At 59.8% G+C, this 25,264-nt stretch overlaps 1 protein-coding gene across 21 annotated transcripts in view; it reads right to left on the minus strand.

The window, feature by feature from the left end:
• Window positions 1–25,264, minus strand: part of EIF4G3 (eukaryotic translation initiation factor 4 gamma 3) — a 228,978-nt gene that overhangs the window by 145,954 nt on the left and 57,760 nt on the right. For 17 of the 21 annotated variants that reach the window (XM_068162759.1, XM_068162756.1, XM_068162755.1 and 14 more), the window contains exons 2-3: window positions 17,478–17,553; window positions 3,195–3,338 (exon numbers count right to left, since the gene is read on the minus strand). In XM_068162759.1, the coding sequence (XP_068018860.1) occupies window positions 3,195–3,338; window positions 17,478–17,553 (220 nt within the window). Of the gene's footprint in view, window positions 1–3,194; window positions 3,339–17,477; window positions 17,554–22,496; window positions 22,717–25,264 lie in introns of those variants that run through there. The other 4 variants (XM_068162751.1, XM_068162768.1, XM_068162762.1 and 1 more) reach the window with 2 other exon arrangements.

Consider the following 25,264-nt stretch of genomic DNA (forward strand, 5'->3'; position numbering starts at 1 on the left):
CTAGAATGTTCTCTGCCTTCCCTCCCCACACCATCAGCCTCCCTCTGTGGGTGAGCTTTGCCAGCAGGCAGTTTGCTGACAGATGACAGAAGGCAGAGCTGGCTCTGGGGGCTGCTGTGCAGCCCTGCTGCGCTCTGCCCTCGCTGCGGCAGCCTCAGGCTCCCAAGCAGAGAGCTTGCTCCAGCAACCAGCAGCAAGAGGGCAAGGCCCAGCCCTGGGGCAGGCTGCCTGCAAGCTAGCTAGGATCAGAAATAGACACTGCAGCCTCTCCTCTCCACTCCACAAATCACAGAGTGGGTTGGGCAGGAAGGGAGCTCAAAGCTCAGCCAGTGCCAGCCCCTGCCCTGGGCAGGGACAGCTCCCCCCAGCCCAGTTGCTCAAGGCCTCATCCAGCCTGGCCCTGAACACCTCCAGGCAGGGGACAGCCACAGTCTCACAGTATCACTAAGGTTGGAAAGGACCTCAAGGATCATTGAGTTCAACCTATCACCACAGACCTCATGACTAGACCATGGCACCAAGTGCCACATCCAATCTCCCCTTGAACACCTCCAGGGGTGGGGACTCCACCACCTCCCTGGGCAGCACATCCCAATGGCCAACAACTCTCTCTGGAAGAACTTTCTCCTCACCTCCAGCCTAAACCTCCCCTGGCACAGCTTCAGGCTGTGTCCTCTTGTTCTGGGGCTGGGTGCCTGGCAGAAGAGCCCAACCCCCACCTGGCTACAACCTCTCTTCAGGGAGTTGCAGAGAGCAAGAAGGTCTCCCCTGAGCCTCCTCTTCTCCAGGCTAAGCAACCCCAGCTCCCTCAGCCTCTCCTCACAGGGCTGTGCTCCAGACCCCTCCCCAGCTTTCTTGCCCTTCTCTGGACACCTTCAAGTCTCTCAATGTCCTTCTTGAACTGAGGAGCCCAGAACTGGACACAGGACTCAAGGTGTGGCCTAAGCAGTGCTGAGCACAGGGCACAAGGACTTCCCTGCTCCTGCTGGCCACACTCTTCCTGATGCAGGCCAGGATGCCATTGACCTTCTTGGCCCCCTGGGCACACTGCTGGCTCCTGTTCAGGCAGCTGTCAATCAGCACCCCCAGCTACCTCTCTGTTTGGCAGCTCTCAGCCACTCTGCCCCCAGCCTGTAGCTCTGCCTGGGGTTGCTGTGGCCAAAGTGCAGCCCCTGGCACTTGGATTTGTTGAATGCCATCCTGTTGGCCTCCACCCATCTGTCCAGCCTGGCAAGGTCCCTCTGCAGAGCCCTTCTGCCCTCTCACTGACCAACATCTGCTCCCAGCTTGGTGTCAGCGGCAAACTTGCTGATGCCTGACTCAATGCCCTCCTCCAGATCATCAATGAAGATGTTAAAGAGCACAGGGCCCAGCACTGCTCCCTGGGGCACACCACTGGTGCCTGGCTGCCAGCTGGCTGTGGCACCATTCACCACCACTCTCTGGGCTCAGCCTCCAGCCAGTTCCTAACCCAGCTCAGAGAGCTGCTGTCCCAGCCAGGGGCTGACAGCTTGTCCAGCAGTTTGCTGTGGGGGATGGTGGCAAAGGCCTTGCTGCAGTCCAGGCAGACCACATCCACAGCCTGCCCCACAGCCACCAGATGGGTCACAACCCCAACCTCCCACATCCCCAACCTCCCTGGGCAGCCTGTCCCAATCTCTCCCCACCCTCAGTGGGGAATTTCTTCCCAGAGTCACCTCTGAGGGATGAGCATTCTCCCATCTCCCAACACAGGTTTCCTCTTTCCCCACCCAACCCCAGCTGGACGCAGCAGGAGCTCCTGACCTGACCTTGCTGCTTGCACACATCTGCCACCCCAAAGCTCAGCTGGAGTGTAGTGTTTCACCCCACATGGCTGGCAGAGGACTGTCCTGCTCTTCCCCAGCACTGTCACAGGCTCAGGGCTCTCAGCTTGTGCTGCCTCCCCCCCTGCCACCATCCTCAGGAGCAAACCTGGCTGCTTCCCAGCTCACTGCTCAGCTCCTCCTCCTTCACTCCATTTGTTGCAACAGGTGGAAGTTAAACAAGAGCAAACAGCACCAAAGGCTTTCCTCTGCCTCAAACCTCCCTGCTCATCCTTACCCTGCTCTCCCCAATCCTGTGTCTTTCATCTCTCCTCTTCCTGTGCCCCACTGCACAGGTTCACAGAACAGCAGCAGTTAGAAAGGACCTCTGGAGCTCCTCCAGTCCAAGCCCAGCTCCAGCAGGGCACCCACAGCACCCTGCCCAGGAGCCAGGGGGGTTGGATGCTCTCCACACCAGGACACTCCACAACCTCTCTGGGCAGCCTGCTCCAGGCCTCAGCACCCTCACACCAAACAACTTTCTCCTCCTGCTCAGCTCCAACCTCCTGGGTTCCAGTTTGTGCCCCCTGCCCCTTGGCCTGGCCCTGGGCACCACAGACCAGAGCCTGGCCCCAGCCTCTTGCCCCCCACAGCTCCTTTAGCTCTTGCTGAGCATTGCTCAGCTCCCCTCTGGGGCTGCTCTTCTGCAGGCTCTCAGCCCCAGGGCTCTCAGCCTTTGCTGCTCCCAGAGCTGCTCCAGGCCCCTCAGCAGCTTTGAAGCCCTCACTGCACTCTCTCCAGGTACTTCCCAGTGTCTCTTGTGGGTAGCCCAGCACTGGACCCAGGACTCCAGAGGTGGCTTCAACCAGGCAGAGCAGAGGGGGAGCAGAACCTCCCCCTGTTGCTTTGACCCTTTTTGAAGAGAAGCTTCTGCACTTCCAGGTCAGCCCTGCAGAGTGTTCAGCTCCTGAAGTCTCCACCAGGCCCAGTCTGCTCCACAGCCCTCACTCCCCACTGCTCCTCCAGCACTGCTGTCACTGCTGCTCTCACTGCAATCCTGCATCCCCCTGCCCATGCCCCTCCTTAGCCAATCACAGCATCCTGCAAAGCATGGACATGGAGAGCCCCTAGCAGAGGCCATGGGTGTGAGGCCATGGCCCATAGCAGCCTGCCCCAGCACTGCTCAGCTCTCACCCTGCCTGAGGCTGCTCTGGTTTGTCACAGCCTCAAGCTGCAGCCGCGGCCCGCAGGGCACCGCCCGGATCCGGCCCCCCGCAGCCATCGCTCACCAACCAGCCCGGAGCCGGCCCCAGCAGGGAGCCTGGGGCCCATCTGGAGCAGCAGAGCTGAGAGGAGGGCAGGAGGGAAAGAGGGAGGCTGGGAAGGCTGTGCTGGGAGGGCAGCTCTTACCTGTGAGAGCCCAGGGGACGAGGCATGTCCCGGCGGCGTGGCAGCAAGGTTTGGGTGTCCCTTGGTTATCTCATGTGCAGTGTAAGGGGATGGGGCAGGAGGGCCAGGCTGTCTTGCTACTTGGGTCACCTGTGTGGAGATAAACTGTTAGTAAAACACAGTATTAGTAAGGCAGGCTGGGTGGGTCCTGTCATCTTCTGCAGAGAACAGCCAGCAGCAGCTTCAGCCTGAGAGAAAACAGCTGCAGGGAAGCAGAGGAGGAGACCTGGCAGAGCATCGAGACCAAGGCCCTGCCTGCAGCTCACCAGCACAGCACTGCTGCTAGGGAAGGGCTCTGCAAGTTAGCTAGGGTCCTCAATGCCAGTTAGTCAGGGTCACTCAGTGCCAGTTAGTCAGGGTCACTCAGTGCCAGTTAGTCAGGGTCCCTCAGTGCCAGTAAGGTAGGGTCCCTCAATGCCAGTTAGCTAGGGCCCCTCAATGCCAGTTAGCTAGGGTCCCTCAATGCCAGTTAGCTAGGGTCCCTCAATGCCAGTTAGCTAGGGTCCCTCAATGCCAGTTAGCTAGGGTCCCCTCCATGCCAGTTAGCTAGGGCCCCTCAATGCCAGTTAGCTAGGGTCCCCTCAATGCCAGTTAGCTAGGGTCCCTCAATGCCAGTTAGCTAGGGCCCCTCAATGCCAGTTAGCTAGGGTCCCTCAGTGCCAGTTAGCCAGGGTCCCCTCAATGCCAGTTAGCTAGGGTCCCTCAGTGCCAGTTAGCTAGGGTCCCCTCAATGCCAGTTAGGTAGGCTCCCTCAATGCCAGTTAGCTAGGGTCCCCTCAATGCCAGTTAGCTAGGGTCCCTCAATGCCAGTTAGCCAGGGTCCCCTCAATGCCAATTAGCTAGGGTCCCTCAGTGCCAGTTAGCTAGGGTCCCTCAATGCCAGTTAGGTAGGGTCCCTCAATGCCAGTTAGGTAGGGTACCCTCAGTGCCAGTTAGCTAGGGTCCCTCAGTGCCAGTTAGCTAGGGTCCCTCAATGCCAGTTAGGTAGGGTACCCTCAGTGCCAGTTAGCTAGGGCCCCTCAGTGCCAGTTAGGTAGGGTACCCTCAATGCCAGTTAGTCAGGGTCCCCTCAATGCCAGTTAGGTAGGCTCCCTCAATGCCAGTTAGCTAGGGTCCCTCAATGCCAGTTAGGTAGGCTCCCTCAATGCCAGTTAGCTAGGGTCCCTCAATGCCAGTTAGCCAGGGTCCCCTCAATGCCAATTAGCTAGGGTCCCTCAGTGCCAGTTAGCTAGGGTCCCTCAATGCCAGTTAGCTAGGGTCCCTCAATGCCAGTTAGGTAGGGTCCCTCAGTGCCAGTTAGCTAGGGTCCCCTCCATGCCAGTTAGCTAGGGTCCCTCAATGCCAGTTAGCTAGGGTCCCTCAGTGCCAGTTAGCTAGGGTCCCTCAATGCCAGTTAGCTAGGGTCCCTCAATGCCAGTTAGGTAGGGCCCCCTCAATGCCAGTTAGCTAGGGTCCCCTCAATGCCAGTTAGCTAGGGTCCCTCGATGCCAGTTAGCTAGGGTCCCTCAATGCCAGTTAGGTAGGGTACCCTCAGTGCCAGTTAGCTAGGGTCCCCTCAATGCCAGTTAGGTAGGCTCCCTCAATGCCAGTTAGCTAGGGTCCCCTCAATGCCAGTTAGCTAGGGTCCCTCAATGCCAGTTAGCTAGGGTCCCCTCAATGCCAGTTAGCTAGGGTCCCTCAGTGCCAGTTAGCTAGGGTCCCTCAATGCCAGTTAGCTAGGGTCCCTCAGTGCCAGTTAGCTAGGGTCCCCTCAATGCCAGTTAGCTAGGGTCCCTCAATGCCAGTTAGCTAGGGTCCCTCAGTGCCAGTTAGCTAGGGTCCCCTCAATGCCAGTTAGCTAGGGTCCCTCAATGCCAGTTACTCGGGGCCCCTCAGTGCCAGTTAGCTAGGGTCCCTCAATGCCAGTTAGCTAGGGTCCCTAGTGCCAGTTAGCTAGGGTCCTTCAGTGCCAGTTAGCTAGGGTCCCTCAATGCCAGTTAGGTAGGGTACCCTCAGTGCCAGTTAGCTAGGGCCCCTCAGTGCCAGTTAGGTAGGGTACCCTCAGTGCCAGTTAGCTAGGGCCCCTCAATGCCAGTTAGGTAGGGTACCCTCAGTGCCAGTTAGCTAGGGCCCCTCAGTGCCAGTTAGGTAGGGTACCCTCAATGCCAGTTAGCTAGGGTCCCCTCAATGCCAGTTAGGTAGTCTCCCTCAATGCCAGTTAGCTAGGGTCCCTCAATGCCAGTTAGGTAGGGTCCCTCAATGCCAGTTAGCTAGGGTCCCTCAATGCCAGTTAGGTAGGCTCCCTCAATGCCAGTTAGCTAGGGTCCCTCAATGCCAGTTAGCTAGGGTCCCTCAATGCCAGTTAGGTAGGGTCCCTCAGTGCCAGTTAGCTAGGGTCCCCTCCATGCCAGTTAGCTAGGGTCCCTCAATGCCAGTTAGCTAGGGTCCCTCAGTGCCAGTTAGCTAGGGTCCCTCAATGCCAGTTAGCTAGGGTCCCTCAGTGCCAGTTAGCTAGGGTCCCTCAATGCCAGTTAGGTAGGGCCCCCTCAATGCCAGTTAGCTAGGGTCCCTCAGTGCCAGTTAGCTAGGGTCCCTCAATGCCAGTTAGCTAGGGTCCCCTCCATGCCAGTTAGCTAGGGTCCCTCAATGCCAGTTAGCCAGGGTCCCCTCAATGCCAGTTAGCTAGGGTCCCTCAATGCCAGTTAGGTAGGGTCCCTCAGTGCCAGTTAGCTAGGGTCCCTCAATGCCAGTTAGCTAGGGTCCCTCAATGCCAGTTAGCTAGGGTCCCTCAGTGCCAGTTAGGTAGGGTCGCTGAGTGCAGGATTGTCAGGGTCCCTTGATGCCAGTTAGCTAGGGTCCCTCAGTGCCAGTTAGCTAGGGTCCCTCAATGCCAGTTAGCTAGGGTCCCTCAGTGCCAGTTAGCTAGGGTCCCTCAATGCCAGTTAGCTAGGGTCCCTCAATGCCAGTTAGGTAGGGTACCCTCAGTGCCAGTTAGCTAGGGTCCCCTCAATGCCAGTTAGGTAGGCTCCCTCAATGCCAGTTAGCTAGGGTCCCTCAATGCCAGTTAGCTAGGGTCCCCTCAATGCCAGTTAGCTAGGGTCCCTCAGTGCCAGTTAGCTAGGGTCCCTCAATGCCAGTTAGCTAGGGTCCCTCAGTGCCAGTTAGCTAGGGTCCCCTCAATGCCAGTTAGCTAGGGTCCCTCAGTGCCAGTTAGCTAGGGTCCCCTCAATGCCAGTTAGCTAGGGTCCCTCAGTGCCAGTTACTCGGGGCCCCTCAGTGCCAGTTAGCTAGGGTCCCTCAATGCCAGTTAGCTAGGGTCCCTAGTCCCAGTTAGCTAGGGTCCCTAGTGCCAGTTAGCTAGGGTCCTTCAGTGCCAGTTAGGTAGGGTACCCTGGATGCCAGTTAGGTAGGGTCACTCGATGCCAGTTAGCTAGGGTCCCCTCAATGCCAGGTAGTCAGGGGTTGCTCACTCCCAGAAGGACATTGAGGCCTGGAGCAGGGCCAGAGAAGGGCAACCATGCTGGGGAAGGGTCTGGAGGGCAGGGCTGGGGAGGAGCAGCTGAGGGAGCTGGGGGTGTTGAGCCTGGGGAAGAGGAGGCTGAAGGAGACCTCATTGCTCTCTGCAGCTCCCTGGGAGGAGGCTGGAGGCAGCTGGGGGTTGGGCTCTGCTCCCTCGTATCAGGTGATGGAACAAGACAAAACAGTCTCAAGCTGCAGCAGAGGAAGTTTAGGTTGGAGCTGAGGAACAATTTCTGTGCTGCAGGAGTCGTCAGGGGTTGGCAGAGGCTGCCCAGGGAGGTGGTGGAGTCCCCAGCCCGGGAGGTGTTCCAGAAGCCTGTGGCCATGGCAGCTGGGGCCATGGCTTGGTGGCCACGGTGGGGTTGGGCTGCTGGTTGGACTGGGTGAGCTCAGAGGCCTCTTCCAACCCAGACACCTCCATGATACAGCATAATGAGGAAGGGCCTAAAACCAGGGACATTAGCTGGTGGGAATGGGTAGGAACTGGAGGAGTTTTGCCACTGGGGGCTTCCTTTGCCATCTGCCTTTGACTTCAGATCTGGATCTCCTGCTCTCGCCCTCAGAAACCATCTCCAGCAGCACTGTGGCTCTGCAAGGGTTGGGGCACGCTGCCAGGGCCCCAAGGCTGGGCTAAGGGCAAAAGCTGCCCAGTGCCCTGCAGCACAGCAGAGCAGGGAGGCCCTGCTGCCTGAAGGGCCTGACACCAGGAAGGGCTGAAACACTCAGGTCCTGGGCAGCTCCTGCCCACACTGATCTCACCTCCTGCCTCTGGTCCTACTGACAAACACAGAGCATGACCTGAGCTGACAGCACAGGGAGCAGCTCCCTGCTCACACTGCTGCTGGAAGGGCTTCAAATGGAGACTCACAGGAGGAATCACAGAAGTGTTTGGGTTGGAAGAGCCCTTTCAGATCATGCAGGCCAGCCCCTAACCCAGCACTGCCAGGGCACTACTGAACATGGCCCTCAGCACCACATTGCCACAGCTCTGACACCCTCCAGGGATGGAGGCTCCACCACTGCCCTGGGCCAGGCCTGGACAACCCTCAAGGGGCAGAAATTGCTCCTCATGTCCAACCTAAACCTCCCCTGGGGCAACCTGAGGCTGTTTCTTCTTGTCCTGTCCCTTGTTCCTTGAGAGCAGAGCCAAACCCCCAGCTGGCTCCAGCCTCCTCTCAGGGAGCTGCAGAGAGCAAGGAGGCCTCTCCTCAGCCTCCTCTTCTCCAGGCTGGACACCCCCAGCTCCCTCAGCTGCTCCTCCCCAGCCACCAAAGCATACACAGCACCAAGGTCTGCAGAATCCCTGCAACCACACTGCCCTGTCCCTGTCTATAAATACACTCCAGTTAAAAGGAGGAGGATCAAAGGAAGCCCAGAGCCCCAGGGTGACACTCCCCAGCCCCTGCACACAACTCCCTGCTGCCCAATCTGCTGCCAGTGTCACCATCAGAAGAGAAGGCAGCAGGAAACTCCTGGCTCCTGATCTAGACAGAGCATTAGCAGCAAGCTCCAGGAGAGCAGAAGTCACTGAGTTCAGGTCGAAAATGCCTTCTTCTCTTCATCTTATTGCACTCCCAGTGTCCAGGCCTCTTGTTCCATTACCTAACCCACCAGAACAGCTGCAGCAGCAGCCAGAGCTCCCATTTCCCCAGGCCTGGCAGCAGGCCAGACCCATCCACTGCTGGAACATTTACAGCACCCTGGTGCTCAGCAGAGGAAAGGGTGGGTCAAGGCAGAGCTCCTCATCCTCCATCCCCAGCTGGCTCCCTCCCTAGCCCAGGGGGATCATCTCCTTCCTTTGCTCCAGCCTGGCAGGTGGCAGCACACAGCCTCCAGCAGCACAGAGAGCATCAGAAACCTTCCCACATCCCAGCCCCAGGACAGCCCAAGTCTCCTTCATGGCTTCTGAGACTACCCTGAAAGCCTTTCCATGCCAATCATGTGGTGGCTGCTGCTCAGAAGTGACCCTCAAAGGGCATCTTGTCCAACCCCTGCAGGCAGCAGGGACAGCTCCAGCTGGAGCAGGCTGCCCAGGGCCACATCCACTCTGACCTTGAATGTCTGCAGGATCAGAGCCCCAACCACCTCCCTGGGCAGCCTGTGCCAGGCCCTCCCCAGCCTCACTGTGCAGAGCTTCCTTCTGATCCCCAACCTAACTCTGCCCTGCTCCAGTTCCAAACCACTGCTCCAGGTCCTGCCCCCAGAGGCCCTCCTGAACAGATGGAGTCAGGATGGGCAACAACCAACGGAGCCAAGAAGGGGAGAAGGAAGCAAAGGCAACATGCAAACAAGGAAGCCAGCAGCAGCAGGGGGAGGCTGCCCTCACCACCAGGATGTCTCCCTGAGAGTCACTTCTCGAGGAGAGAAAGAGGCTGCTTGGCACAGCTGAGGCACTCAGGCACTGCTGCCCTCCATCTCCCCAGGCTCCCAAGTGCTCACTGCTCCAGCCCAGGCCACCCAGAGCCCTCTGATCTCCAACAGCACCCAGGCCAGCACCCAGATGTCTGACAAGGGCCCAGGGATTCCAGCACCACCCAGGGGCACACTGAGCGTTCAGCAGGCCTGGGACACCAGAGCATGGCCACCACCCAGGCTGGGCTGAACTGAAGGCTGCAGGACCCTGGAAGGCAGAGCAGCTGCTGGTCCATGGGACAGCCCTGGGCAGCAGGCACATGGAGGGCACAGTGGCCTGAAAGCTGAATCAAGGCAAGAAGGCACCCAGCAAATGACAGCAAGGCCACACACACCTGGGCAGTGTCCCATGGGACTCTACCCCTGACAGGGTGCCTAAGGCCAGCCAGGCCTAGCCCCATGGAGCCACAAGAAAGGAAGCTGAGCTGCCCTGCCCCTGCCCTGCCAGCAGCAGCAGCACAGTGCCTATCCCAGCACCAGCCCCCTCTCTGTGTCCCCCAGCACCAACCCCCTCTCTGTCCCCCTCAGCACCACCTCCCTCTCTGTCCCTCCCCCAGCACCACCTCCCTCTGTCCCTCCCAGCCTCCTCTCTGTTCCCCCAATCCCCTCTCTGTCCCCCCCAGCACCACCTCCCTCTCTGTCCCCCCCCAGCCCCACCTCACTCTCTGTCCCCCCCCAGCACCACCTCCCTCTGTCCCTCCCAGCCTCCTCTCTGTTCCCCCAACCCCCTCTCTGTCCCCCCCTCTCTGTCCCCCCCCCCCCCAGCACACTCTTCTTCCTCACCAGCTACAACAACCCAGGACCTTCTGCACCTCCCTCCTGACTCCTCCAGCAAGCACCTCCCCAGAGCTGGACTGCCAGCTGGAGTGGAGGAGGTGGGCAAGGCTGAGAAGGGCTCTGGAGCTGTGTTCATCACCATGGGGTCTGGGAGTGGGCTGGAAGGGACCTTGAAGCTCATCCAGCTCCAAGCCCTGCCCCAGGCAGGGACAGCTCCCACTGGACCCAGCTGCTGGAGGTCTGCTGTGTGACCTGCCCTGGGGCATCCTGCCTGGGGAGGAGGGTTGGGCTCCATGAGGTCCAGAGGTCCCCTCCCACCCTGTGACCTCTCCCAAGCTCTGCACTGCATTCCCCCTCTGAGTGCCCAGCTGCAGACATCCACAGTGCCCACAGCCCCTGCAGGGCACAGCAGGCTTGGGGCAGCTGGGGCCATGCCCTGGGGACAGCTTCTCCCCAGGACCTGCTCCTGCCCTACAGAAATCCTTCCCCAGGGAGAGTTCAGAGGTGGACAGAACCTCTTAGCTGCCAACTCTCCATCCCTGCACAGCTCCCAAGCATCCCAGCCCTGAGCATCCATCCCCCTGGCAGGCTCTGCAGCTGCCCAGGGAAGGAGTCACCTCCTGACCCAGATCCTTCCCACCACAGAGGGTGGCTGCAGCAGCTCTGATCCTCCCTAAGCTCCTCCCTGCAGAAGGTGCCCCTGAAGGACACAGAATCCCAGAGCTGGCAGGGCTGGAAGGGAGCTCAAGGCTCAGCCAGCTCCAACCCCCTGCCATGGCCAGGGACACCTCACACCACAGCAGGTTGCTCACAGCCACCTCCAGCCTGGCTGCAAACACCTCCAGGCAGGAGGCTTCCACCACCTCCCTGGGCAACCTGTGCCAGGCTCTCACCACCCTCATGGGCAACAACTTCTTCCTCACAGCCAATCTCAATCTCCCCACTTCTAGTTCTGCTCCATCCCCCCCCAGTCCTATCCCTCCCTGACACCCTCAGAAGTCCCTCCCCAGCTTTCTTGCAGCCCCCTGCAGATCCTGGGAGGCCACAATGAGGTCTCCTCAGAGCCCATCTCAGTGTCTCTGCAGGGTGTGAGGTCACTGGAGGGCCAGCAGCAGGCAGCCCCCTGCAGCAAGGCCCCCAGAGGACACCTGAAGAGATGGAGGATGGAGTCAAGCCTCAAAATCCGACCCAAGCAGGCTCCTCAGCCCCTCTCTGCCCCTTTGCCCTGCTCCCCATCAGCTGGCACTGAGCTGGGTACCTGGCACAAGGTGGCAGCTGCTCCAGAGACAGTGAGAGTCCAATTAACACAGGCAATTAGAAGCAGCCTGGGAGCTGGCTGTGCTGCAGAGCCTCTGCTGAAGGCCTCAGCCAACCAGCCTCCATGCACCACTGCTCCCCAGACAGGGACACCAACCCACCCTTGCCTCTAACCCACCCAGGAGGCACTGCCAGAACCCTGGAATGGGACCTGCCAAGGTCATCAGGTCCAGCCTGCAGTCAGCAGGGACACCTGGGGCTGCTCAGAGAACCTCACCTGGAATGGTTCCAGGCATGGACATCTCCCACCTCTCTGACAAGAGCCTGGCCCCAGCCTCCTGCCCCCCACAGCTCCTTTAGCTCTTGCTGAGCATTGCTCAGCTCCCCTCTGGGGCTGCTCTTCTGCAGGCTCTCAGCCCCAGGGCTCTCAGCCTTTGCTGCTCCCAGAGCTGCTCCAGGCCCCTCAGCAGCTTTGGAGCCCCTCATGGACTCTCTCCAACAGTTCTCTGGCTCTCCTAAACTGGGGAGCCCAGAGCTGGACCCAGAACTCCAGCCATGGCCTCACCAGGACAGAGTAGAGGGAGAGGACAAACTGCCTCTGTAACCTGCTGGCCATACTCCATGCACCCAGGACCCCATTGACCTTCTTGGCCATGAGGGCACACTGCTGGCTCCTGGGCACCTTGTCCCTAGCACTCCCAGCTCCTTCTCCTTGGAGCTGCTTCCCAGCAGCTCCCTCCCCACCTGTCCTGCTGCAGGAGGTTGTTCCTCCCCAGGGCCAGGACCCTACCCTTGCTCTGGTTGAACTTCATGAGGTTCCTCTGCCCAGCTCTCAGCCTGCCCAGGCCTGGCTGGGTGGCAGCACAGCCTGGGGGGAGTTAGCCACTGCTGCCAGCCTGGGCTCAGCAATACATCCCTCAATCCCTGCCCCTGAGGGTACTGCTGTGGAACAGAGACAAAGCACCTACAGGAACCAGCAGCTGACCCTCACCTGCCTGCTGTACCCCCAGCACCCACACTGCTCCTCCTGGAACAGAGACTGCTGGTGGCTGACTGTCTGCAGGACCCCAGACCACCCTTGTGCCTCTTCCACCCCAGCTCAGTTTGTTCCTGCACTTACTCTCAAGCTCCACAGCTTCAAACAGAAGCTCAGAATGAACCTAGCCCAGAGAGTGGTGGTGAATGGTGCCACAGTCAGCTGGCAGCCAGGCACCAGTGGTGTGCCCGAGGGAGCAGTGCTGGGCCCCAGCCTGATCAATATCTTTATTGATGATCTGGATGAGGGCATTGAGTCCATCAGCAGTAAATTTGCAGCTGACACCAAGCTGGGAGCAGGAGTTGATCTGCTGGAGGATAGAGAGGCTCTGCAGAGGGACCTGGGGGCAGGAGATTGAACACATCCAAGTGCCAGGGGCTGCACATTGGCCACAACAACCCCAGGCAGTGCTACAGGCTGGGGGCAGAGTGGCTGAGAGCAGCCAGGCAGAGAGGGACCTGGGGGTAGTAGTGGAGAGCAGCTGAACAGGAGCCAGCAGTGTGCCCAGGCAGCCAAGAAGGCCAAGGGCATCCAGGCCTGCATCAGGAAGAGTGTGGCCAGCAGGAGCAGGGAAGTCCTTGTGCCCTGTGCTCAGCACTGCTTAGGCCACACCTGGAGTCCTGTGTCCAGTTCTGGGCTCCTCAGGTCAGGAAAGAGGTTGAGCTGCTGGAAGGTGTCCAGAGAAGGGCAAGAAAGCTGGGGAGGGGTCTGGAGCACAGCCCTGTGAGGAGAGGCTGAGGGAGCTGGGGTTGCTTAGCCTGGAGAAGAGGAGGCTCAGGGGAGACCTTCTTGCTCTCTCCAGCTCCCTGAAGGGAGGTTGGAGCCAGGTGGGGGTTGGACTCTTCTCCCAGGCAGCCAGCACCAGAACAAGAGGACACAGTCTCAAGCTGTGCCAGGGGTAGGTTTAGGCTGGAGGGGAGGAGAAAGTTCTTCCCAGCAAGAGAGATTGGCCCTTGGGATGTGCTGCCCAGGGTGGTGGTGGAGTCCCCATCCCTGGAGGTGTTTAGGAAGAGCCTGGATGAGGCCCTTGGAGCCATGGTTGAGTTGATCAGATGGTGCTGGGGGAGAGGTTGGACTTGATGATCTCTGAGGCCTTTTCCAACCTGGTTAATTCTCTTCCAGCTGGAAATCACTTCTCCTTTCCCTAAACCATGGAATTTTCTCTCCAACTTGTCTCTGCTTCCAGCCTAGAGGCAGGCTGCCCCCAGCCCCAGCTGCTATTCCTGGAGCACAGCAAGCAGGGATATTTTTCCACCCTGAGAGTGCTATTTTGGGCTCCTTCTTCACAGTTACTTTTCTATTTTACATTCATTGAAATTCTTGCAGTCATCTTTCCCCTGCAGGCACCTGGGTTGTGGCTTGGGAGGAAAGAAGTGGAGGGGAGGGAGAGAAAAATCCCCCTGCTGCCACCCCCCCCCCCCCAAAAGGAGTTTGGGAGTGCTGTGGAGGGCATCTGAGGGCTAAACCTCACTGAATCATTTAGCAGAGCTGGTTGTACACTTGGGGGCCTCTGCTTGTGCTTCCTGCATGCACACAGATGGATGGAGACACACAGCAGCACCAGAGCCCAGCATGGTGTGGCTGGAAGGGACCTCTGCAGCTCAGCCAGTCCAGCCCCTGCTCCAGAAGGGTAGCCACAGCACCCTGCCCAGCAGCACAAGGGCCAGGGGGGGTTGGAAGCTCTCCACACCAGGACACTCCACAACCTCTCTGGGCAGCCTGCTCCAGGCCTCAGCACCCTCACACCAAACAACTTTCTCCTTCTGCTCAGCTCCAACCTCCTGGGTTCCAGTCTGTGTCCCCTGCCCCTTGGCTTGGCCCTGGGCACCACTGAGCAGAGCCTGGCCCCAGCCTCTTGCCCCCCACAGCTCCTTTAGCTCTTGCTGAGCATTGCTCAGCTCCCCTCTGGGGCTGCTCTTCTGCAGGCTCTCAGCCCCAGGGCTCTCAGCCTTTGCTGCTCCCAGAGCTGCTCCAGGCCCCTCAGCAGCTTCCCAGCCTCCCCTGGACTCTCTCCAGCTGTTCCCTGTCTCTCCTGAACTGGGGAGCCCAGAACTGGACCCAGGCCTCCAGCCATGGCCTCACCAGGGCAGAGTACAGAGGCAGAAGAACCTCCCTTGGCCTGCTGGCCACACTCCTCCTGCACCCCAGGAGACCCTTGGCCTTCTTGGCTACCAGAGCACACTGCTGCCTCCTGCTGTCCCCCAGCACTCCCAGGTTCTTCTCCTTGGAGCTGGTTTCCAGCAGGTCACTCAGCAGCTGTCCTGGGGCAGGGACACACTGCTGGCTGACCCCCAGACCCTCCATGGACAACCAGGAACTCTGCTACCACACAGCCACTCCCCTGGGTCTCCACCTTTCTTGACCAGCTGGGTTCTGGGAAGATCTTCTGCACTTAATCCTGGCCAAGGCTGGACTCTGCACCACTTGGCAGAGGTCTGTGTGGGGGGAGAGATTCAAACTCACAGAATGGTTCAAGCTGGAAGGGATCTCAGTGATGACCCAGTTCCAGCCCCCTGCCATGGGCAGGGACACCTCCCACCAGCCCAGCCTGCTCAAGGCCTCATCCAGCCTGGCCCTGAGCACCTCCAGGCAGGGCACAGCCACAGCCTCCCTGGGCAGCCTGTGCCAGAGTCTCCCCAGCCTCACTCTCAACAATTTCTTCCTCATCTCCAGTCTCAGTCTCCTCTCTCCCAGCTCAAAGCCATTGTCCTCATCCTGGCACTCCCAGCCCTTGTCCAGAGTCCCTCCCCAGCTCTCCTGGAGCCCTGCAGGTACTGCAAGGCTGCCCTGAGGTCTCCCTGGAGCCTTCTCTCCTCCAGGCTGCACAGCCCCAACTCTCCCAGCCTGTCCCCACAGGGGAAGTTCTCAGCCCTCTGAGCATCTTTGTGGCCTCCTCTGGACCAGCTCCAGCAGCTCCAGATGCTCACAGAGCTCTTCTCTAAAGCCCAAAAAAGGAAGGGGCCAAAGATGCTCCAGGCCCAGGCTCTGCACAGGAGATGGAGCTGATAACCCTTTCAACCCTTCCTGAAGCAAAGAGGGGAGGGAGAAATCCTCCCACAGCAGCTTCTGCTTTCCTGTAGGCAGCTTTATGGCCCTGCAGGAGAGGCAGCAAACCTCTCCCCTCTCCAGGTTTTCCTCCTGTTCTCCAAACAATTCAAAAGCAGCTTCAGAACCAGGGGGGGGAGGTGGGGGGATGTGGGCTGGCATTAACAATATTTGCTCTGTCCCACCAGAAAGGCAACATGGGACTTTCCCAGGGCTGTGCTGATCTAGCAGAGCTTATAAATAACACTGAGCTGCCAGCTCTTACCAGCTGAGAAAGAGGAAAAACAGAGAGAGTAATGAATAAAAGGAAAATGGCATCAGATGGTGACAAATAAACCTCCCTCAGCTGAATTTCCTCCACAGCTGAGCTCTCTAAACAGTTCTGCAGACAGTGAGCCAAGAGCACCTACCCCAGAGAGCCAATCTCCCCCCAACCCTGGGACCCCAATCCTGGGCCCAGGCTTGTTCAACATCCCTGTGGGTGCCATGGACAGTGGCACTGAGTGCAGCCTCAGCAGGGTTGCTGCTGACACCAAGCTGTGTGGTGCAGCAGACAGCTGGAGGGAAGGGATCCATCCAGAGGGAGCTGGGCAGGCTGGAGAGGTGGGCACAAGCCAACCTCAGGAGGTTCAACAAGACCAAGGGCAGGGTCCTGCAGCTGGGTGCAGGCAATCCCAGGCACAAATGCAGGCTGGGCAGGGACTGGCTGGAAAGCAGCCCTGAGGAGAGAGCCTTGGGGGTGCTGGGGGAGGAGAAGCTCAGCAGGAGCTCTCAGTCTGCACTTGCAGCCCAGAAAGCCAAGCAGAGCCTGGGCTGCAGCAGAAGTGTGGCCAGCAGGGCAAGGGAGGTGATTCTCCCCCTCTGCTCAGCTCTGGGGAGACCCCACCTGGAGTCCTGCCTCCAGTTCTGGAGCCCCTGTGGCAAGAGGGATCTGGAGGTGCTGGAAGGTGTCCAGAGCAGGGCCAGGAGGAGGAGCAGAGGGCTGGAGCTGCTCTGCTGTGAGCACAGACTGAAGGAGTTGGGGCTGTTCAGTCTGGAGAAGAGAAGGCTCTGAGGTGACCTCATTGTGGCCTTCCAGGATCTGAAGGGGGCTCCAGGAAGGCTGGGGAGGGACTGCTCAGGATCTCAGGGAGTGCTAGGCCTAGGGGGAATGGAATGAAGCTGGAGGTGGGGAGATTGAGGCTGAAGGGGAGGAGGAAGTTCTTCCCCATGAGAGTGGTGAAGCCCTGGACTGGGTTGTGCAGGGAGGTGGTTGAGGCCCCAGCCCTGGAGGTGTTTGCAGCCAGGCTGGCTGAGGCTGTGGCCAGGCTGATCTAGTGTGGGGTGTCCCTGCCCATGGCAGGGGGGTTGGAACTGGCTGAGCCTTGTGGTCCCTTCCACCCCTGACTGATTCTATGATGCTATGAACCCCTGCCTGCCTCTGCCTAGGGGAATGTTTCATGTGCAGAACAAACCTGCCCTTACTGCTTCTCTGGTAAGAAGCCACTGCAGAGGGGCAGCCACCAGTGCACTCCAACAGCCCAGCCTTGGAGAGGCAGGAAAGAGCCTGGCAAGACAGCCAGCAGCACCTGCCCTCAGGTGGAACCCTGCAGGGCAAAGCCCCTCTCAGCCCTGCTCAATGAAACCCACACTCAGCAAGAAGAGGACTGGAGCCCAGGGTCCCCTCCAGCTCCCTTCCCTTTCCCTGCTCACAAGCAATTGAAAACAAGGTGCAGGGGGGCTGGGACATCAGTGCTGAGGGAAGGCTGAGAGAGCTGGGGCTGGGAAAGAGCAGGCAGAGGAGGGAGCTGAGCAATGCTGTGCAAGGGTGGGGGGCAGGAGGATGGGGCCAGGCTCTTGGCAGTGGTGCCCAGGAACAGGGCAAGGGGTGACAGGCACAGACCTGACCATAAGAAGCTCCATCAGAACATGAGGAGGAACAACTTGAATTCGAGGGTGGCAGAGCCCTGGGGCAGGCTGCCCAGAAGGTGGTGGAGTCTCCATTCTGGAGACATTCCAAACCCACCTGGATGTGCTCCTGGGTGACCTTCTCAGGGTGACTCTGCCTTGGCAGGGGGGTTGGACTGGATGCTCTCCAGAGGTCCCTTCCAAACCCACCCCCTCCCCCCACTGTGATTCTGTGAGCCAGCATCACTCCCTTCAGAAGGCAAAGGGAGCTGTGGGGGGGTTTCCCAGCCCACCCCCTGCCCCCAGGGCCCCCTGAGCAGCAGGATACTCACGGTGCTGTAGACAGCAGAGACGGTGGGCGTGAAGATTCGCTCCTCCAGGGGCTGCTGCACAGGGCCTCGGGGGATTCTGCAACACAGCACGTCAAGGAAAGCAGCCTGCCAGCAAGGGTGGGCCCCACACACAGCCAGGCAGCAGGACACCTCCCACACTCAGGCAGACACCCCAGCACCCACCAGGCGCTCACCATGCAGCCAGGTCCCTCAGGGTCCTCCACCCAAGGAGCAGAGCCTGGCTGGCAGCAGTCACCACGGGACAGAGTAAGAGGAACTAGCAGCAGAGCAGTCCCTGACCCAGCCACAAACCTCCTCCCTGTCACACAGAATCCTTCACCCCTTATTTTTTAGGTTGATTAGACACCCCAACACCCACCAGGTGCTCACCATGCAGCCAGGTCCCTCAGGGTCCTCCACCCAAGGAGCAGAGCCTGGCTGGCAGCAGTCACCACGGGACAGAGCGAGAGGGACTGGCAGCAGAGCAGTCCCTGACCCAGCCACAAGCCTTCTCCCTGTCACACAGAATCCCCCACCCCCTTTTTTTTGTTGTTTGGTTTTTAGAAAGCAAGGGGGGGGGGAAGCCCCAAGCCCTGGGCATTGAGTGAGACAAAGAGTGCTGATCAGCAGGGCACTGCTGACAAAGGCAGCTCCTGTCCTGCCAGCACCCAGCGGGCGCCTGAGAATTGTTTCCTTGTTTGCCTCGCTGCAGCCACTGACTCCTTCCCTCCTCCACCCACCAGGGCTGCCTCTCAAAGGGGCTGCCAGGGAGAGCTCCACTTTGCAGGATCTGCTGCAGGGCTGCCCACAGGCTAAGTTGCAGGGCTCCTCTGAAACTGGAAAGGGTTGGGGGGGGGAAGGGGAAGAAGACTTCAAGCACTGAAGAGATGAGGCAGAATCTGGACTGGAGAGCTGCAGGTACCTCATGGAGTCATGGATGGCTCAGGCTGGAAGGGAACTCAGAGATCATCCACTGCAACCTCCCTGCCATGCCCAGGGACACCTCTCAGCCAGACTCAGCTGCTCAAGGCCTCATTCAGCCTGGCCTCCAGGCAGGAGGCAGCCACAGCCTTCCTGGGCAGCCTGTGCCAGAGGCTCAGCAGCCTCACACTGAAGAACTTCTTCCTCAGCTCCACTCTAACCCTGCTCTGCCTCAGCTCCAAGCCCTTCCCCCTTGGCCTGGCTCAGACCCCTTCAGCAAAAGTCTCTCTGCAGCCTTCCTGCAGGATCCCTTCAGCTTCTGGCAGCAGCTCTGAGGTGCCCCTGGAGCCTTCTCCTCTGCAGGCTGCACAGCCCCAGCTCCCTCAGCCTGTGCTCCCAGCAGAGCTGCTCCAGCCCTTGGAAGCAGAAAGCCCCTGGCTGAGCTAACAGCTTGTGGCCTTCTGGCCAACATATGCACACTCACCACCCACCCTCAGCCAAAGGCCCTGCTGAACTCACTGCAGGGTTTTCCACTGCAAGGCACACTCAGCCTTCACCTTCCTGCTGCTTACAGTTTGCATGTCAGAGGCTCCTGGAGAAGCAGAGCAGGCTGAGGGCTCCTGGCTGCCCAGGCACACACAGCCCTGGCTGCCAACCTGACAGCAACTGCTTCAAATGCCCCAAGTGCCAGGGAAACATCTCTGGGGTTTGGTTCAATGAGGACATCAACACCCTCAGTTACATTCTGACCCTAGGAGATTAGTCTGGGTCCTTCAAGAGTCACAGAAGCATCAAATCCCACTATGACAGGGGTCAGAAGGGCACTCTGGAGCTCAGCCAGCCCAGCCCCTGCTCCAGCAGGGCACCCACAGCACCCTGCCCAGCAGCACAAGGCCCAGGGGGGTTGGAAGCTCTCCACACCAGGAGACTCCACAACCTCTCTGGGCAGCCTGCTCCAGGCCTCAGCACCCTCACACCAAACAACTTTCTCCTCCTGCTCAGGTGCAGGTTCCAGTCTGTGCCCAGTGCCCCTTGTGCTGTCCCTGGCACCACTGAGCAGAGCCTGGCCCCAGCCTCTTGCCCCCCACAGCTCCTTTAGCTCTTGCTGAGCATTGCTCAGCTCCCCTCTGGGGCTGCTCTTCTCCAGGCTCCTCAGCAGCTTTGGACCCCACTGGACTCTCTCCAGTAGCTCTCTGCCTATCCCTGAACTGGGGAGCCCAGATCTGGCCCCAGGATTCCACTGGGGCAGACTGGAGGGGCAGACGAACCTGCTGGCCACGCTCTGCCCTTCACACTCCAAGTCTGGTCTCCACAGGACATTACTGCCTGGGCCTTTGCAGGGCCCACCAGCACCGTGGCAGCACAGCCAAGACTCCAAGGTGATGCCAGCTCCCCAGTCCCACCCTTCCCCTTCCCTTCCCCAGGCTGCAGCACAGCCTCTTCCCGTTGCAGCGTGAGCTGCGCCGGGGCCGCGGGGCTCTGCAGCACGCCGCAGCTGGATCCTCTCCTCCAGGAGCAGTGCTCAGGCACAGCACAGCCCAACTCAGGCAGCTTTCATCCCCAGCACCTCACTCAGGAGGTCGGCAGGCTGAGCAGTTGGTCTGAAGCCTTGGTCCTCTGTTGGCTGTGTGCAGGCCAGGCAGGCTGAACCCTGCCGATAGGACTAGGGGCGGCCGAGGAGCTGCAGCGCTGTGCCGCACCTCTGCTGGCAGCTGTGACACAGGACACCCACCCCAGCTCTGCACCCACCACAGCCACAGCAGGGGGCACTGCTGGCTCCCAGCATGGTGCTCACCCAGCCTGCACCTCCTGGGGCCTTTTTCAATCACAGAACTGCCCAGAGCAGAAACCTTCAGGAGCCTCCATCCATCAGCCTGGCACTGAGCAGCCTGTGACTGAGCCCTGTCCCTCGCACCACACCGCCAGCCATGGGGACTCCACCACCCCCCTGGGCAGCCTGGGTCGAAGCCTAAGAAGCCTTCTTGGGAAGAAATTCTTCACAACAGCCAACCTGAACTTCCCTTGGCACCACCTGAGGCCCTTTCCTCTCATTCCATCACTTAATACTCAGCAGGAGAGACCAACCCACAGCTGGCTCCAGCTGTGGCAATGCCAAGAGCCAGAAGGTCTCCCCTCAGCCTCCTTTTCTCCAGGCTCAACTAGCCCAGCCCTTTGCAGGGTCTCAGGCTCCTCTTCTCTTTGCAGCCTTTGCCATGGTTTGGTAAAAGAAGGGTCCTGAGAACCCAACCAGCTGCCAAACCCTGCCCTCCAGCAGCACACCAGGAAGAGCTGCCCCAGGCTGCAGCAGAGCCACTCCTGCCCTCCAGAGGTGCCCTGCCAGCGGTACCACCCCCACCCTTCACCCTGAGCACCCTGCTTCACTCCTGAGCTTCAGCAAACACCAAGAGAAAGCCAGAGTTTGGGAGATGAGGATTAGAAACAAGACCACAAGCTCAGGGCTGCTCTGCGGGCTGCCACTGCAGCACCCTGCCCTGCCCTGCCCCCCACAGGCATCCTCTGGGGAGGGAAGGGGGAAGGGAGGCAGGGTTTGGAATCCCACCCAGCTGAGACTTCCAGCCTGACAACTGCAGCTTCCAAAGGGATCCTTCCTGAGGTGGGAAAAACTGCTTCAGCCTCCAGCAGGTTGGGATTTATTTTCTTCTTTTAGACCTTATATAAGGCAGGAGGAATTAATCTGCTTTGAGCAGGGCAGTCTCCCTTTTGGCACCCAGCAGCAGCTGCCCAAAGGAAGGAGCAGCTCAGGTGGGCTTTCAGAGCTGGGGGCTGCTGCTCAAGCTCACAGCTGGGAGGTGATGAGTCCCAGCAGATGACAAAGAAGCCTTTGAAGGCCTTTTCCCCAAGGAGGTGAGGCTGACAGAGACAAAAATCCCTTCACTCCCAGGCAGCCTTCGTGAGCTGCAGTGCTTGGGGAAGGCCATTCCTGCCCACATCTAACTCCTGGCACCTCTGGAGTGATTCCCTGCAAAGAGCTGGGCTGGTGGAGGGGTCACCACTTCCCCACAAGCTGCCTGGAGCCTCCTTCAGCCCCCTGCTAGAAGTGGCTGCCCTCCTTCCCCTTCCACCTGCCAAAGGAGCCTGGCCTGGGCTAAGAGTTGCTGTGACTTCAGAAGTGTGCCAGGGCAACGGCAAAAGCTCACCAGCAGCCTCCTCCTAACGAGGCTCTCTCTCCTAGGAGAGTGATGGCACAGAAGACTCCACCACAGGATGTGAACGGGTCAGGGCAGGCAGGAAACTGCAACCATCCTCACCCTCACCAGCCACAGCCAACCATCCTCCCCCTCCACAGCCAACCATCCTCCCCCTCCACAGCCAACCATCCTCCCCCTCCACAGCCACAGCCAACTACCCTCATCTTCCATAGCAAACCCACCTTCACCATCCACAGCCAACCATCCTCATCCTCCACAGCCAACCATCCTCCCCCTCCACAGCCAACCATCCTCCCCCTCCACAGCCACAGCCAACCACCCTCATTTTCCACAGCAAACCATCTTCACCATCCACAGCAAAGCATCCTCATCCTCCACAGCCAATTATCCTCCCCCTCCACAGCCAACCACCTTCATCTTCCACAGCCAACCGTCTTCTACAGCCACAGCAAACCATCTTCACCATCCACAGCCAACCATCCTCCCCCTCCACAGCCACAGCCAACCACCCTCATCTTCCACAGCAAACCACCTTCACCCTCCACAGCCGACCATCCTCATCCTCTTTCACTGCAGAGGTGTCAGCACCATCCAGAGCTGCCCAGCCCAAGCTGCCCTGCAAACCAGCCCAGTGCTGCCCCCCCAGTGCTGCAGAAGCCCAGGCTGGCCCTGTGGCAGCCCTTGGGGAGCCCCAGTGCAGAGACACGGAGGCCAGGCTGCCTGATTCCGGCAGCTCCTTCCTGTTACTATTCCGGCACGCCGGGATCCAATTCAGGAGGTTCCTCTGCCCTCCCTCCTCCTCGCCACCCACGTCACCCTCTTCAGCTGCACTGATTCAACTCTTTGTGCAGCCTTGCTCTGAAATGATCCAGGAGGGTGGGGAGTGGGGGGGGGGGAGTGGCAAAGCCAAGCTAAGGCCGAAGCTCACCCGGTTGGCAGAGAGCCTCCCATCGCCGCGGGGACAGCGCCGAGGCCAACGCCGAGCCAGAGGGGCAGGAGCCAGGGGCAGCTCTTCAATCGCCTCCCAGCCAGCAGGTTGGGAAGGTGGAACTCAAGCTCTGCTCTCCACGCTCGTGTGGGGCTGAAGGACTCTCTGCAGCTCCCCCTCCTCCAGCGGCAGCTGGCCAGCAGGAGGGCAGCCAGCGGGGAGCGCTGACTCTGGCCTCTCCTCCTGGCTGCTGGGGCTCAGGAACTGAGGAAATAAAGGGATTTCAAAAGGCAGGGAAGAGAGCTCCTCCTGGCAGAGGCAAGGGGACTTCCACCTAGTCCCCATCTGGCTGCAGCAGGGATGGCAAGCTGGGGAATTTCAGGAGCTATTAAAGCCCTGGTGGGAGAAGGCAGGCAGAGACAGCAGCGGCTGGAGAGGAAACGCAATCTCGGTGGAGACCAGAGCTCTCCCCTGAAAGGAGGAGGGGATCTTTTAATCAGCTCTGTGACATCCCCAGAACAGGATTAAAAACCACCCAGAGCAGAGCTGCCTGGCTGCTGGGGTGCTGAGAAACACAGGGTTAAATGCAAGTCAGGAGCAATCCCTTGCAGCAAGCTCCCCCCTTGCACCACTGCCTGTGGCAAGCCTGCTCCAAAACCCAAAGGCTGCAAGCTGCTGCTGGGTGCTCTCCCAGCCGTGGACACCCTGAGAGCAGGCAGCTAAACACAGCAAGAATTTGTACAGGCTCTGCTGCTTCCAAGACTGGGAGGGGAAAGGAACTCCACTATTCCATCTTCCCTCCAGCTGGATTCATTTCCCACCCAAACAGAGCTCCTCACCTAAGCTCATTCTCAGCAACCATCTTCCCCCCAGCACAGGCTGCTGGCCTCTGCTGGCGCTTCAGGTACCCAAGGGAGCACTGCTCAGAGGAATGCAGCACCTGCAGGTAGCCACGGGTGTGGTTTAGAGCAGCACCAGCCCAGAAGGCAGGCTGTTGGTGCCTTGCACAAGCCAGGGAGTGAGGCTCCCCCCTGCCACCCCCGGGGTTATGTAAGCCTGGCCCCGCGTGCTCCCACCCCAGCTAAGCCCTCCAGCACCAGGGCATAACCCCCCAGCGAGACCACAGAGGGGCAGGGAAGCCCAGCAGATTCCCCCACTTCTCTCAGCTGCCTGGTGCAAGGCATGCTTAAACCCCTCCAAGCAAGGAGCAATGATGGCAGAGAGCAGGCAGAGCAGGCAGAGCAGCCTCCTCCTCCCCTGCAGCCTCTCCTCTCCCTAAGGCGCGACCGAAGCGCCGGCGAGCAGAAGCGCCTCGGAGAGCAGCCTCAGGCACCACCCCAGCCAGGGACAAGCTGCCCCAGGGCCAGCAGATTGCTGAAACCTCCCCAGCATCAGCCCAGCATCTCCCCAGCCTCTGCAGCTCTGCCACCCTGCAAAGCCTTCCGCTGGGCGTGCTCCACCCTACCTGGCAGCCGGCTCCGTCAGCGAGCCTCAGGCGCCAGCTCCGCTCCCTGCATCCTCCGGCAGCAGAGCCCTGGGCTGCAGCTGAGCCATCCGGGGATGAGTCCTCAGCTCCTGCCTGCCCCTTGCAAGCAGAGCTCTTGCAGTGCTGGTGCTCTTAAAGAGGCAGTGCCACGGGGGGCTCAGGGACAGCTGGGGGGGGTTGCACCCAGGAGCATCCCCGCTGCTGAAATCCCTCTGCTGCTCTCCGGGCAGCGGAGCGGAGCTGGGAGGCAGCACCACGCTCCTCTTGGCTGCCACAGCACACACAAACCAGGGCAGGCTTAGCAAATAAAGCAGAAGGGGGAAAGCTGAACTCACCTACAGCTGGCTGTGCTCCAGAAAGCTGCATTGCACTGCAGGGAGAGCTGGGGAAGTGCAGATGCTCCCTGTGGAACAGGAATCCAGCCCCAGCCCAGGCTCCTCAGGAGGGGATTCTGGAGCCTGCTGCCCTCAGCTTTCTGCTCACCGCCCCAAGAGGCAGCGACACCCAGCCCTGAATTTAGCCAGAGCATCAGGAATCCATTTCTCCTTCTCAGTCCATTTGCCTTTCCAGAATTCCAGGGCAGGAATGCTGCTCCAACCAGCTGCAGCCTTGCAGAGGAACAAAAGCGAGCCCAAAGTGCACCAAGTGCCACATCACGTGGGGAAGAAAGCAGCAGCTCACAGCAAGCCAAGACCACCTGCTCTCTGCAAGCTGAGATCCTCACTCCAGCCAAACAAAATCCATCCAGAGGGGGGGGAATTAATGGAACAAAGCAAACAAACCCCAGCTTAGGCAAAACCAGGATGAGGGCTGCCCAAGCCCCCACAGCTCGATCCCCCTGGGAGGAGGCAGAACCAGCCCTCAGTTCCAGAGCTGAGGCCAGGCCCCCTGGTGTCCCTGCCACCTCACACCCCCCACTGCCAAGCACCTCCTGCTAATAAGAGAGGAGAGAGAAAGGAACAGCACCAAAATCAAAGGCAACAGAGCTCAAGGGCTGTGGAAAGTGTCTCAAAGCTGAAGAAGAAGCCAATGAAAGCCCAGGCTACTGCTCAGCCCTCTCTGACCCCTCACTGCCCCAGCCTCAGCAGGCTGCCAGACACCCAACACCTCCCACCCTTTGCAGAAGTACAAATCCCACCACGACTGGGGGTGGGAAGGGACCTGTGCAGCTCAGCCAGCCCAAACCCTGCTCCAGCAGGGCACCCACAGCACCCTGCCCAGCAGCACAAGGCCCAGGGGGGGTTGGAAGCTTTCCACACCAGGAGACTCCACAACCTCTCTG

This window comes from Melanerpes formicivorus, unplaced genomic scaffold, assembly GCF_026170545.1.
Source record: "Melanerpes formicivorus ecotype bairdi unplaced genomic scaffold, bMelFor1.0.p_v2 SCAF_67, whole genome shotgun sequence".
NCBI lineage: Eukaryota > Metazoa > Chordata > Aves > Piciformes > Picidae > Melanerpes > Melanerpes formicivorus.